General features: G+C 46.1%; 1 protein-coding gene across 3 annotated transcripts in view; it reads right to left on the minus strand.

Annotated features, from left to right (window-relative positions):
- Nucleotides 1–14,763, minus strand: part of SDK1 (sidekick cell adhesion molecule 1) — a 919,553-nt gene that overhangs the window by 220,337 nt on the left and 684,453 nt on the right. For all 3 annotated transcript variants that reach the window (XM_058569383.1, XM_058569382.1, XM_058569384.1), the window contains one exon: nucleotides 5,201–5,337. In XM_058569383.1, coding sequence (XP_058425366.1) covers nucleotides 5,201–5,337 — 137 coding nt within the window. The remainder of the gene's footprint in view (nucleotides 1–5,200; nucleotides 5,338–14,763) is intronic.

The following is a 14,763-nucleotide window of genomic DNA, read 5'->3' on the forward strand; positions in this document are numbered from 1 at the left end:
AGGAGACAGGGAACAGGGCCTCCCAGAGGAGGAGATTCAGGACAGAGCTTCCTAGAGGAGGAGACTGAGGACAGCACATAGAGGAGGTGCTACAAAGGAGCTGACCAAAGACCTAAGGGCAGGAATGAGGAGAGAATTCACAGACAGCTGAGCAGAGGTGCAGTGGCACTGGATATCTGGTGTGCTCAGGGAACTGCAGGCAACGCCTTGTTGCTGAAGCATGAAAAGCAAAGCAATGAGTGGCTGGAGATAAATCTGGAGAGGCAGGCGGCGGTCAGGTGATAAATGACACTATATACCATGCTAATAAGTCTAGAATCTGTTCTTTAAGTGGCGGTCAGGTGATAAATAACACTATATACCATGCTAATAAGTCTAGAATCTGTTCTTTAAGCAATGAGAATTTCTATATAGGAAGGAATTAGGGCTAGTGTTCTGGTTAGAAGATAGGCTAGGGACTAGTCTCCAGGCTATGTTTGAAGCACAAGCACACTCTGGAGGAGCCAGAGGTGATACAGGGGAACCCGAGCCCCAGGCTCACTGCCAGCCCGCTGGGCGCCTTCGAGCAGGGGAGGGCGTTCGCTTAGTCAGATGTGCACTTTAGAGAGCTCCCACTGGTGGCTCGATGGAGGGTGGATTTGAGGAAGCCAAATGGATGGATTAGTGTGATGAGGGACAGGGGTTGCAGAATGGCAATGAATTAGATAAGAAATTTATGAGATAAAACCAATAGAATTTATTGATTAATTTGTTGCAGATGGGGAATGGTGAGGAGTCAAGAATGACTTCTGTGATTCTAACTTGGAAAAGGGGGCAACTTTGGGGGGGAAGATGATGGGTCCTATTTTGACAGTTTGAGTTTGATGAACTCATGGGCATCTAGGTATAGATGTCTAGAGCCATTTGGTCCATGAATTTGAGGCTCAGGGGAGAGGTCTAGATTGGAAATATGTATCAGGGACTTGCAGCATGTGGACGAAGGTGAACCACAGGTGCACATGAGATCACTATGGAAAGCATGTAGGATGAGAAGACCAGTGGCCTGAGCAAGAAAAATCAAAGAATACCAACATTTTAGGGGCAGGATTGGAAATGAAGACTCCAGATGAGTCAGAGAAAGTGGTCCAAGAGATAAAAGAATAAGAGGTAAGAATGAAGAGGGAGACGGAAGTCAAGCCAAGGGAACAAAGAGTTCTGAGTGGAGGAGTGATCAAGACCATGGGATGTAGACACGTTCAGAAGGGTGATGACTGGCGTGTTCACTGGATCTGTCCTTTGGAGCAATGATGATATGGCTTCAGTAGAGAAGATCAGATGGAAAGAATGAGAGATAGGAGGTGGAGATAATCTTCCTTTGAGGCAGAAGGACCAGGAGAGAGGGACAGCTTGAAGACAGAGGGCAGAGAGGGATTAAGTGATGGAGCCAAGTCCTGGAGGAGGGACCAAGGACATGGGTGGAGGATTGGCTTTCAATACACAGGGATTGTAGTGATTATTTTTACTCTTTGTGCTTTAAGTAATTTCTAAAATTTTATTAGTGAGCATACATAACTTTAATAATAAAAAATTACAGTTATTTTATATTTTAATTAAATTTAAATACTTTAAGGTATAATGCAAAACCATAATGATGAGCACTCATATCTATTAAAAAACTAATAGTAGAACTAAAGAGAATGACATATCCTGAACATTTTATGTAAATGTGCTTGTTTCCTGCAAGTACTTATCCGGAGACACGTACTAAGGTTTAAAAAAAGTCAAGGGAAAAAAAGAGATAATTTTTCTAACTGTAAAAGACCACCATTATCTTATTTTAGCAGTGAAATGCCTCAGTCCAACTCATGGAAAACACGCAAGGGCTCAGTCTGAGAATTAGATTGAGATGTAAGGATCGCCTCTCCCAGGTATCAGGGTTATCATGGGAACTTGTGGCAACTGTTGCATTAGATGAGTGTGTGCATCTCTAACTCTATATGAGGCCAATCCACTAGTGTTAAAGGATAAATTCTAAAAATGTGAAATCATGGCTTTCATCCAAATTACAATGACCATGGTGCTAAAGATTTTGGTTACCTTGCTAATTAACAAAAGACCCAGAGAGATCTTACAACTGCACCAAAAGAGAATTCAAACAACACAGACATATTAATAATCAGGAATGCTAAACTAGCCTTTACAATTTACAAATAGATGCAAAACTGATTAATATCTACAACGCAACAACCGATTATTGCAGTAATCATTTATGAGTAGGACACAATTTATTTGTATTTCTATGCACAAGAATTGTTTGCATTACTCTAAGTTTTCTACAGTCTGAAGAGTTGTCAAATAGCGCAAAAACAGTGAAAAGTGCAGGCCCTTATAGAATCAGATGACCCTGAAGGCTGCTGGATGAGACACCCAGCGATCTATTTTCCTGTCCACTCCAAAGTCTTTCACACTTTTTCCTGGCAGTCTTCCCCCTTGTCATCATAATAGTCTCAAAGGAAGACTATTCTTGATCAAACTCAACAGACATTTTAGGGAGTGGACCAAATGCTTTTGCTATCCAACAGAATCTCAGCCTGTTTTTGGGTCCTCACTATCAAGCCATCAAGAATCCTGCACTCTCTGAACACAGGCATCCCCAGGCAACCTTGCCCACCCCCTGACCTGACCCTCTGTGCTCCCAGCCCGCCAGGCTTGCACCTTGAACCAGGCCTCAGGAGATGGCTGCCCCCTCTGAGTCCCTGGCTTACCAAAGAGGCATCGAGACAAGAGAATTATCAAATTTCACAGAGAGACAAACCATAGGATGCCTGCAGAGGGCCAAACCTACCCTCCAGAAAGGGTTTTGAATCTAGTTAATGCATGGAAAAGGCTCAGTTCACCTCCAGAGTTCTGCTCCCTAAAAGCTCTGAAGAGGCCCTTTTGTAATGGCTGGCATGCCATGAGGACAGGTGTGATGAAGTGCCTGCCTCCACCACCAAACCACGCCAGATTGGCCCCTGCAGGATCCACGGTTTCCAGGAGAATGGCATCCTAATTAGCCTGCCAGGAGGAGCTGGCTGCAGAGGGTGTCCCAAGTAGCTGGATGAATGGACTACTGGATGGAGTTATTTAGAATCGTCCACTTGCGCAGTGTTGAGTGTAGGCCAAACACAATTTCCATTTTAGTGTTCTTGCTGCAAAGCTGTTCTTTCTGATCATAATTAGCCAGCATGTTCAGCTGCTTCTTAAGGGCACTGGTTCCTAATAAAAATACAACCCAGATCATTGGCCCAGATGACAGTCTGGTCTTCCTGTCTGCTGTGGCAGGAAGACATGCAACTAATCAACCCATAGCAGTACGGAGCGTTTCAGCAGAGGCCACAGACTTATTTTGTATGGTTGAAATCAAGATCAGCTCAGAGATAACCATCTTATATACTCTAGATTCTTTGTGTAATAATAATACTTTGAGCAATAATAATAATAGTGTAGAATATTCTAGATTCTTCTACATCAGAGGCTCTGAAGGAAAAACAGCTGGGAATCTCAGCCAGCTCCAGATAGATCCATTAGGAGAGACAGAGGCGAATGAGGGACTAACGATGTTCTTAGTCACTTTCTCAGTGAAATGCAGCAAGTGAACACCTAACGAGTTATCCACCATGTACCAGGCACTCTGTTGGCCATCACAGGTACAAATAGCATTGACACATGGACCCTGCCCGCCCTTCAGGGGTTCATGGTCTTGCAGAAAGACATGTATTTAGACTAGTAATAAATACTCAAGGGGAACTATACATTATGGTATAGGCTTAAGTAGTGAAAGGTTAAATTGAGCTGGTGTGCTGGAGAGCTTCTTTGAGGAGGTACTGGGTAATCATGAAGGATAACAATCCAGACCTGGGAGCATTCCAGGCCAGGGCGCAGGCTCTGAGGTGGGAAGTTTGGCCCATCAGGGAGCCACCATGAAATGGTGTGGTTGGCACGTGCCGAGCAAAGAGCAGAGTGGCCTGGGGTAGGGTGAGGCTGCACAGGGACCAGGAGGTTGGGTTTGTTCTAAGCCCTACAGAGTTTATACAGGGGAGGATGTGGTCCAGTTATATTTTAAGAAGATCAATATTTCTGCTTGTGTAAGAACAGTTTGGAAGAGAACAAAAGTTGAAGCAGGGGACCAGTTAGAGGCTGTTGCAGTTGTCCTAGTGAGAGGTAATGGTGGTCTGGAAAGGTGGAGAGAGGGGAGCAAATTCCAGCTATGTCCTGAAACACAACTGATAGGACTGCTGATGTGGTGGATGTGGGCATGGGGTCGGGAGAGGGAAAAAGGAACCGAGGGCTGTTCCTGGGCTTCTGACTTGAGTAACATAGAAGTCCTTGAGGATGCTGACATTGAGGTTAGAATGGCTGCAGTAATGAGTTGAGAACAGAGTTAGAGTTAAAAAAAAAGTCCGAAGACACAGTTTGAAGAATTGAAGTTGAAGGTGTCTATGAGACAACCAGATAGAGATGTCAAGTAATTGGGCTCCACATAGGATCCTGGAGGTCTGTATAAAAATGTTAAAGATCAAGATATCTTTTCAAGGAAAAGACACCCCGTGAAATCACAGGGATGCATGGGATTTCCTTGGAAGAGATTCTAGGAGAGCAGAGAGGAGTGACCAGGTGAAGTCAGAGAAGAGGAGGGAAGAATGGCAAGTGGGGTTGGAGGAAAGCCAAGAAGGAACATGTCTGATGAAGGATGGTGCTAAGCACCGCTAAGAGGTCGAGGAAGGTGAGGAAAGAAAGGGCCCACGGAATACTCAGCATGGTCTGCACCAGAGAAAACATCCGGATGTTAACTATTGTTGTGGTTGTTGTTGACTCTCAAATCAGCCCCAAGTGGAGGCTTTGTTAACTTATTTCAAAGTTTGCCCTGGGGACGATGCTAAACCAGGTACCCTTGCAGAGCAGCCCTGTGTGCAGGGCCACCCTGGCGGCCTCTGCCCCAAATCCAGGCTCTCAGGGGAGGCCCTCCAACTATTCCTTCTCATCCATCCCCCTCTCAGGCTCCATGTCACCTTTTACCTTTCCTAAAATCAGAGCTGTGTTTTTCATTTGAAACTCTGTAAAGCATCATAACATTCTACTAATTGTTTTGGGTCTGAGCCACAAGTAAAGGTTAAGGGACTTAAGAACACAAGAGAAATCTGATTATTGTCCATGGCGACAACTTGGCTTTGCTACTTACTGTTTTCGGACAGCTCCACAATGTAATAAAGAACTGGGCTGTTTCCATCAAAGGGGCGAACCCAAGAGAGCATCACGGTGTGACTATGGGAAGAATTCAGGCTGGCCAGGAGGTTCTGAGGCGAATGAGGCAGTTCACTTGGATACAAAGGAACAAAAAGAAAAAAACACACATCAGGATTGATGGTTAGCCTGGTTCCTACGTTGCACAGTCCTGGTGTGTAATGTTTTGAAAATGAAGAACATAAAATGTGCCCCAAACACAAATACTAACTATCCCCCTAAGAAGAAATACCATTCACAATGTTGTTTGTTTTCCAAACATAATTTGGTTTAATCCTTCTGGTAGGTATGAAACCACTAATGACTCTGTAACTTAAATTGGGTGGGGAGAGCCAATTTTTACACAGTATATTATTTAATTGAGAAAACCTGGTCAACATTTGTCTTTACAACTAGAAGCTGTTAATGGAAATGCAGTAAGCCATATAAGCCAGAAAAGGCCTGGGAACTACGATTTAACATGCAAGTTTCCAACACTAGCCATTTGGAGCTACCAGCCAAAGGCCCGTCCGTTTTCTCAAAGTGGCTGCCTCATTACCAACAGCATGAGGTTAGATCGTCATTCTGTCTTCTGTCGGGTAATGGGGATTTGGGAGAAGCACTGGAAGGGAGGTGTGGTGAAGACAGTAATTAAAACCTTAGGGAAACAGTAAATAACATATCAGCAAGGCTATAAAATGTAAACACAACTGAAGCAAATTCCAAAAAGAAGTGAGTAATTGAGAACGTCTTTACTAGAATTTACTGGCGACGAAGCTTCAAAATCCAACAGCATGGTTTCTCCCACCGAGGAGTCTGCAACCTTACAATCCTAAGCTGCCCAAGTGCTGTATTTAACCCTTCCCCTCATGAATGTGGGAGCAGGACTCTGTTTTGCGGCGTTTAGGGACGGCTTTTCCTTCTATAAACTTTCTAAGTCAGCGCTAGGAGAAGGGGATGCGGGTGTGACTTGTTTCACCCACTAACTAGTTTGTGATCTCTCTTAACATCAATTACTGCTGACCCACATAGTTCAGCACAAAACTCATAATTATACATGATATTTTTAATTTAAAAATGTACTTGTTACACTTGGAAATTTATTAAACTGTTACGTGCTTGCAGTTACCTAAGAAACACAGCTTTCTCTAACCCATGCACACCATTAATAAACCAATATTTCTAATGTGGACTGTGACTTTAAATTAGTACAATAAAGAATGAACTTGAGCCTGAAATGTTGTCTTGTTTTCTCTTTAATTGTGAATTAAGTTTTAAATCAGAAAAGGAGCTCATATTTCTTTTTGAGTTCTCCAATAACCAAATCTCCCTTACATTTCCAATCAAGATCAATATGAAGAAAATGCCAGGATAAAAATATCTAATCTACTTCTCCCAAACCCCTACTCCTAATCTTTTTCTAACCCAAGTTGGCATGGTCTGAAACCAAACTAAAGTTCTTGAAACAGTCTCGCCTGAAGACAAACGAAGAATAAGCTTGGATAAATATATTCAAATAAGACTGTGGTATAATAGTTTGCTTAGTCTTTGTCCCAGGTGGGGTCCTGGGATGGAACTTCTAAATCCTTAGAATTTCCTGAGTGATAGGACTGTCTTTGCTATTCATGGTGGGTCCCTCAGACCACACCGAAGTTTATGCAGATGAGGTCACTCATGGTGGACCCCTACATAGTTCCAGGAGGGGGGCTGTCCATGCAGGAAAGATCAAACATGTGATTAGAGGGTTGGAGCTTTGAGCTGGTGATATCAGCCCGACCTTCTGACCTCCTGAGAGTAGAAGGGAGGGGCTAGAGATTGAATGCAATCACGTGGCCAATGATGCAATCAATCATGTCTACGTAATGAAACCTCAATAAAAATTCTGGACACCAAGCTCAGGTGAGCTCCCTGGTTGTAATCAGACTGGTAAGTGCCAGGAGAGTGATGCATCCTGAGCACACAGAAACTTTGTGTTTGGACCCTCCCAGACCTTTCCCTATGCATCGCTTCATTCGTCTGGTCCTGATTTTTATCCTTTATAATAAAACTGTAATCATAAGTAGAGCACTTCACTGAGTTCTGTGAATCATTCTAGGGAATTATTGAACCTGACAGGGTAGTGGGAAGCCCTAAATTTTAGTGAGCTGGTCGGAAGCACGGGTGGCCTGGGAGCCCTAGAGCTTGCAGCTGGTGCCTAAAGTGAAGACAGTTTCATTGGAGTCAGTGCCCTTCACCTGTGGGGTCTGTGCTAACTCCAGGTAGTCACTGTCAGAATTGCATTGTAAAGACAGAAGATTTTCTGACATGACAAACGTTAACTTAGAAGGATGGCAGGGCTAGGCGGAGTTCCAGGCCATTTGAGCAAATCCCCCCATTCAGATGTTAGTTCATAAAGTCCTTGGAATATGCTTCTGCACAGTCCATCTGTCCATCCCTTAGGGCTTGCTGACTTTTACTCAGGTAGATTCTAGTAAGAGTGCTTCTGATTTCTCTACTCCTAGCAGATCATAAGCAACCAAAAAGAAGGCCATAGGGCCTTCTAGAAGTCGGCAGGCTGAACAGCAAAAATGGTAGCCAAGAGCCTGAGACAGAGGAATTAAAAAAAAAAGGACTTTAAAAAAAGATTGAAAAAAAATGACTTAGGAACTTAAAAGGCAAAGAAGCCTTGAGACATTTAGTGCAGGAACTAAGACCTACGAGCCCAGAGGTGCCTAAGGACATCACTGTCCAGGATGCATCTAGAAGTAGGCCTTCATCCATGCTGCCCAACAAAGTCCACTTCATTGGCTCATAGCACACCCACGATGATGGCTCAATTCAAAATGTGATTTTTACACATATCACAGGACTCAGAGTCGGAAGGAAATTTAGATTTTTCCCTAGTTCCAGCCTCTACCCTATATGAAAATCTCCTCTATAATATCTCTTGTGTTCAATACTATCTGTTTTGCAATGCAAAGAAGCTTTTAATATACATTGGAAACATAAAGTATTTCTTTAAATGAAAAGTTTTGGTTATCTGGAAAATTAAGCTCTGTGAAATACTTGACTAACCCATCAATAACCGATAAATGGGGCTTTAATATATTCTGAATCAATTTCAGGGAACCCTATCTAATAGGAATAGATTGTGTCTTGGCATTTCTCCGCCAACTTTGAGAGGAGATAAACGATCAGCAGAGTGACTCACAGCGACATGCAGACAGGGTGACAAATGAAAGAGATCTGAGAGAACAATGGAAATGAAGCCCAGTGCTGAGTCATTTCGTAATTTAAAGAGAATGGGGTAAGAAATCACCATCAAGCAGATTATACCACAATAATATCAGAAATTAACAACAACAACAAAACCCAGACTGTATGGGAAGGAGATTAAGTGAGGTGTGTTTGAGAAAAACAACTCTGAAAAAGACTCAGGAGAACGCAATTGGTAAAATTGTGGCTGTAGGGGGAATTGCTCTGGCAGAGGAGGATCAGATAAGTCTTTTTCTATATAAAAAACATCGCCTCTTTAAGGCACAATGAGGACTTGGCCAAACCTATCTTCTCTGACTTCACTCTAAGGATGAAGATGATGGGGGCCTGATAACTCCTGAGAAACGGTATTAAATTGTTCACTCCTTATTATGGCTTTGTCAGAAGTAGTTTTCATTGAAAGAAACCTCTCCTGCTGCCTCAAGGTCTGAGTCTCAAGTTGGCTCTGTAAATTAGGTTTTCGCTGTACTCTAGGCTCTTAAGAATTAGTCTCTGATCTCTGAAGGAAAGATGCAAGCTAACTGGGTCTTTAAACGATTAATAATTAATCAATACATAAAGCCTCAGGAGCCTGGTCCCTCTGATGTGCTCAATACAGCAAGAGGCTTTGGGGGATGAGATCCTCCCAGAACCACTCCTTCCCTCATGGCACCAGCAAACTAGTAAGAAAGACACAACTATCACAACTGATGACCAGCCTAACGATGACCTGTGTGTTGTACACTTACAAGACACCTCATGGGACCATCTGGAATTGCAGAAGCCTCTCTTCTCGGGGAGGGGATGAAGGCAGACCTCTCATAAATTAGTCCTCCTCAGTGGTACCAAACACGCAAACCCAATTCAACCTAGTAAGTGGAGTGAGCCTTCCTCAGATGATCATTGGGCACCTACTACGCACCTGGCACTGTTCTAGGCCTTGGGGGCTCAGCAGCCAAGAGACATACCTAGTGTGTCAGAAGGTCAGAGAGTGTGGTCAAAAATAAAGTAGGGTAAAAGAGAGCATTATTGAGTATTAGCAAGTATCCACCCAAAGCTAGGTTCCAGGCCAGGATTTACAAACAATGGTTCATTCAAACCTCACAACAACCCTTTAAGGTAAATGATAACAGGCCCAGTTTTCAGGTGAGAAAACCACCAAGGCTGAGAAGTGAGGTAACTTGCCCAAAGTCAGGCAATCAGTCAGAGATGGGAGGGGCCTCCAGTCCTGGCAGGACTGTGACTTCTCCCTGCACTGTCTTGGGTGCGAGGGGACACGCCTCCCACCAGGCTCACCCAGAGAAGCAGGCATTGAAGTGCTAAACACGGAGCAGACAAATACCAGAGCAAGCCAAAGGATGGTCTGCTTTTGAAAAGCCCGCTTTCATGCTCCTAATCTCTATATTTAACAAAGTGGCTTTTAACACAAGCGGGGAGGCAGGGGCAGCAGGCTTTCATGCTCTTTTGAAGGACAGTATTTAGCTCTAAGTACCTCTCAGTCACTGCTGCAATATGAGATTTTTTTTTTCTTTTTCTTTTTTTGTCATCTGAGTAAATCATGGAAATGTTACTGAGCTCAATTTGAAAGTTCTCTGAGGAGCACAAAACGCCCTGCAACCGTTGAGTTACGATTATTATCATTACTGTTGTCATTACTGACGGTGTAGAGTTAAGACCTATTGGGATCTAAAGATACACCACAAGATAACCTACAACTTTCCCAATTCATTCAGATTCGGAAGAGTGGAGTGTTTATGACACTAACAATTCACCAGGAACAACTGTCTTCCAAATCAGTTCTGTAACCAGTTCTACCTAAATTGGTTTGAATCATAAATCTGCGAATATTTCTATATGTAGAGATGAGGTGTTTTACCATTACAGAAAGCCTATTATTTTATTGATACAGCAACATTTGCCGAAAAACGTGTTTCATTTAGAGGGAGTCAAATAAGCAAATAATAGGGAAGATTTATAAATCAGTGGAACATAAAAACTGTGCAGAATAAAAAGAATGTACTTTATTGGAAGTATGCAATTTGGCTTCTGCTGACAGAGTCTTTATGAAATGCTAACACGTATTTATTTGATACCAATGATGGATGATCTAAGAGTTCTTTAAGGTAGTTTTAAAAATGTGACTAGCACAGTGGATTATGTGGATTTGCTGGTCATGTACTCCAATATTATCAAAATTAAAAAAAAACAAGACCCCCAGTATGATGGGAGGAGGAAATGAAGGATGTAAATTATGTTAAAAATTTAATATGTTAACACCTTAAGGGGCAGTTGGGGCGAGTCTTCTATGAATAGAGTCTATCGATCCCAACTGACTCTGTTCGCGGAAGACTCACCCTAAACTGTTCAGAGAAAATTGAGAACAAGGGAGTGCTACAGAGGGATAAGTTTGGGAGGGTCGGGGTGGAGGGGGGCCAGATGGGGACATGTGTGTGCACCTTGATAGCTGTTTCGCGCCGTAGCAATTCGCGCCATAAAATGTAACTGTCTGAATGTTTTGAATTAACCAATCATGTAAAACCGCGCCAACCTTTTCCCGCTTTATGCTCCCAAATCCTATAAAAGAACTTGCCCCCTAAGGCTCGGGGTCGACCCCTCTGTCTCCTGCGAGAGACACGAGTCGACCCGGAGCTCCGCTCAATAAACCTCTTGCGTTTGCATCAAGTTCGGTCTTCTGTGTCTGTGGGCCCGCGTCATCCCGAGACCTGGTGAGTTGGGATTTCCCTCCCCTTCCCCTTGGGAATCCAACATTTGGGGGCTCGTCCGGGATCCACGCGGTAACCCCAGACTCCGAAGACCCCTTGGAGGTAGGCCTGAGTGACTGAGTGTGTGAGTGTGTGCGGCGCCGCAAAGTATTGTTTTATTGTTTTGGTTTCAGTATCGGGCAGCCGCCGCTTCGGGCCGTGAGGACCGAACGGCTGCAGTGGCAGACGTGCTAGGGACTGCAGGCTGCAACCCTGGGGGACGCCCCAAGGGATAAGGGGAGTCAGGAAAGCCTGACCAACCCCCCTTCCAGGTGGGAAAAGGAGCGATACCTTTTCCCGGGGAGGACTCGGAAACCCCTCCCGTCTGAAGCCGCCTTCGGCTGGCTTGTAGAGACGCCTTCCGGGCAGGGTTGTCTGTGTTTTAGTGTGTCTTTAGTGTTTATTGTTCTGTTTTTGTTCGTTACGTGGACTTCCTTTGACGGGATGGGACAGACTGTGATGACCCCCCTTTCCTTGACCCTAGACCACTAGACTGAAGTGCGAGCGAGAGCGCACGACTTATTGGTAGAAATAAAGAAAGGGCGCTGGCAGACTTTTTGCACCTCTGAGTGGCCCTCCCTCAATGTGGGTTGGCCCCCTGAGGGGACGTTTAATCTAACTATTATCCTCGCGGTGAGGGCTATTGTTTTCCAGGAGAGACCGGGGTCCCATCCTGACCAACGACCATATATTACAGTGTGGCAGGATCTGGTGCAGAACCCACTCCCGTGGGTTAAGCCATGGGTAAAAGCAGAAAAACTAAGCCCCCGAGTCCTGGCGCTGCAGGATGCGGAGACACGGCAAAAATCGAAATCAACTCGAACAGCGGAGTCGGAGACCCCTTCGCCCCCCCCCCCCCGGGGTCTACCCTGAGATTGAGCCTCCTCCCGAATGGCCCCCTTTCTCGCCTCCCCCTTACCCCTCCCCTGCTCCAGGATCGCAATCAGGACGGAGGGCGACTGGCTCGGGTCCCTCCGCTGGAACCCGAAGCCGCCACGGAGCCACTCCGGACGGGCCTGATACCACGGTGGCGCTCCCGCTAAGAGAGTATGGAGCTCCTGCGGGGCCCAACCAGCTGTCACCCCTCCAGTACTGGCCTTTCTCTTCCTCAGACCTGTATAACTGGAAAAATAACCATCCCCCCTTTTCAGAAAACCCCGCCGGATTAACCGCCCTGATAGAGTCCCTAATGTTTTCCCATCAGCCCACTTGGGATGACTGTCAACAGCTCTTACAGGCACTCTTCACCACGGAGGAGAGAGAAAGAATCACACAGGAAGCAAGAAAGAATATCCGAGGCACCAACGGGCAGCCGGCAACGATAGCGGAAGCGGAAGAAGGGTTTCCGCACAACCGGCCCAATTGGGACTATAACACGGCTGAAGGTAGGGAGGCGCTGTCCGTTTATCGCCGGGCTCTAGTGGCGGGTCTCCGAGGGGCCGCAAGGCGGCCCACCAATTTGGCTAAGGTAAGAGAGATCCAGCAGGGGCCCACTGAACCTCCCTCCGTTTTCCTAGAACGATTGATGGAGGCTTACCGCAGGTATACGCCCTTCGACCCATCCTCGGAAGGGCAAAAGGCCTCTGTCATTATGGCCTTTATTGGACAGTCTGCCCCAGATATAAAAAGGAGATTACAAAGGCTAGAAGGGCTGCAGGACTACGACTTGCAGGATGTGGTAAAGGAGGCTGAAAAGGTGTATCATAAAAGAGAGAGTGAGGAGGAAAAGCGAGAGAGAGAGAGAAGGGAGGCTGAAGAGAGGGAAGATAAGAGAGATAGGAGACAAGAGAAGAAACTGACCAAAATACTGGCCGCAGTGATAAAGGCGACAGGGCCAGATCATAGGCAGTCAGGGAACCTGGGCAACGCCCCACGACCAGGCTCGCGCAGACGACAGCCCTAAGACAAGGACCAATGTGCCTATTGTAAGGAGAGAGGACACTGGGCAAGAGAATGCCTGGTTCCTTGCCGGTCTCCTTGGAACACCCCTCTCCTGCCTGTAAAAAAAGCCTGGAACTGCTGATTATAGGCCGGTCCAGGATTTGAGGGAAGTGAACAAGAGAGTGCAGGACTTACACCCTACTGTGCCAAACCCATATAGCCTACTCAGCTCCCTCCCCCCATCACGGAAATGGTATACTGTCCTGGACCTGAAAGATGCATTCTTCTGTCTGCGGCTGCACCCAAAGAGCCAATTACTTTTTGCTTTTGAGTGGCGCGACCCTGATATGGGGATCGCTGGACAACTGACTTGGACAAGACTGCCTCAAGGGTTTAAAAACTCCCCCACCCTGTTCGATGAGGCCCTCCACAGGGATTTGACTGACAATAGGGTTAAAAACCCTCAAGTGACTCTTTTACAGTATGTAGATGATCTACTGTTGGCGGCGGAAACCCCGGGAGACTGTGAGGAAGGAACCAAGCGCCTCCTGGCCGAGTTGGGTGAGTTGGGGTACCGGACGTCAAAGAAGAAGGCACAATTGTGCCAGGAGAAAGTAGTCTACTTAGGCTACACACTAAAAGACGGCCAAAAGTGGTTAACCGACGCCCGGAAAAAGACTGTGACTCAGATCCCGGCCCCAACCTCCGCTCGCCAGGTAAGGGAATTCCTGGGGACGGCCGGTTTCTGCCGGTTGTGGATCCCAGGGTTTGCTACCCTGGCTGCTCCACTGTACCCATTGACTAAGGAAAGTGGGAACTTTGTCTGGACTCTAGAGCACCAGAAGGCTTTTGAGACTCTAAAACGGGCATTATTAGAGGCACCCGCGTTGGCCCTACCAGATTTGACCAAGCCCTTCACCTTGTATGTAGATGAAAGAAAGGGAATCGCCCGGGGAGTCCTAACTCAAGCCCTTGGGCCCTGGAAGCGCCCAGTCGCATATCTATCAAAAAAACTGGATCCGGTAGCCAGTGGATGGCCTTCCTGCTTAAGGGCGATTGCCGCCACTGCCCAGCTGGTAAAAGATGCAGATAAGCTAACTCTGGGCCAACAGATAACCATAGTAGCCCCCCATGCCTTGGAGAGCATTATCAGACAGCCTCCAGATCGATGGATGACTAACGCCCGGATGACTCACTACCAAAGTCTGCTCCTAACTGAGAAAATTACCTTCGCCCCACCAGCCATCTTAAACCCGGCCACACTACTGCCCGAAGCAGATGATGAAGTACCTGTTCACCAATGCGGCGACATCTTAGCATCAGAAACGGGGACCCGACCCGATCTGCCAGATGAGCCATGGGCTGGAGCCCCTAATTGGTACACCGACGGCAGCAGCTTCATGGCAGAAGGTAAGAGGATGGCTGGGGCGGCTGTGGTAGACGGGAAAAAGACTCTGTGGGCAAGCCGCTTGCCGGAAGGGACTTCTGCACAAAAGGCTGAGCTTATCGCCCTGACACAGGCGTTAAGGTTAGCTGAAAATAAGACTGTGGCCCAGGTCATCAGAAAGGCACCGACCCCATAGCTCAAGGGAACCGCCTAGCCAAGCGGGCGGCACTAGGACCTATGGTCCTGGCTCTCCAGGGA

The sequence above is a fragment of the Diceros bicornis genome, chromosome 26 (genome assembly GCF_020826845.1).
Source record: "Diceros bicornis minor isolate mBicDic1 chromosome 26, mDicBic1.mat.cur, whole genome shotgun sequence".
In the NCBI taxonomy this organism is placed as follows: Eukaryota; Metazoa; Chordata; class Mammalia; order Perissodactyla; family Rhinocerotidae; genus Diceros; species Diceros bicornis.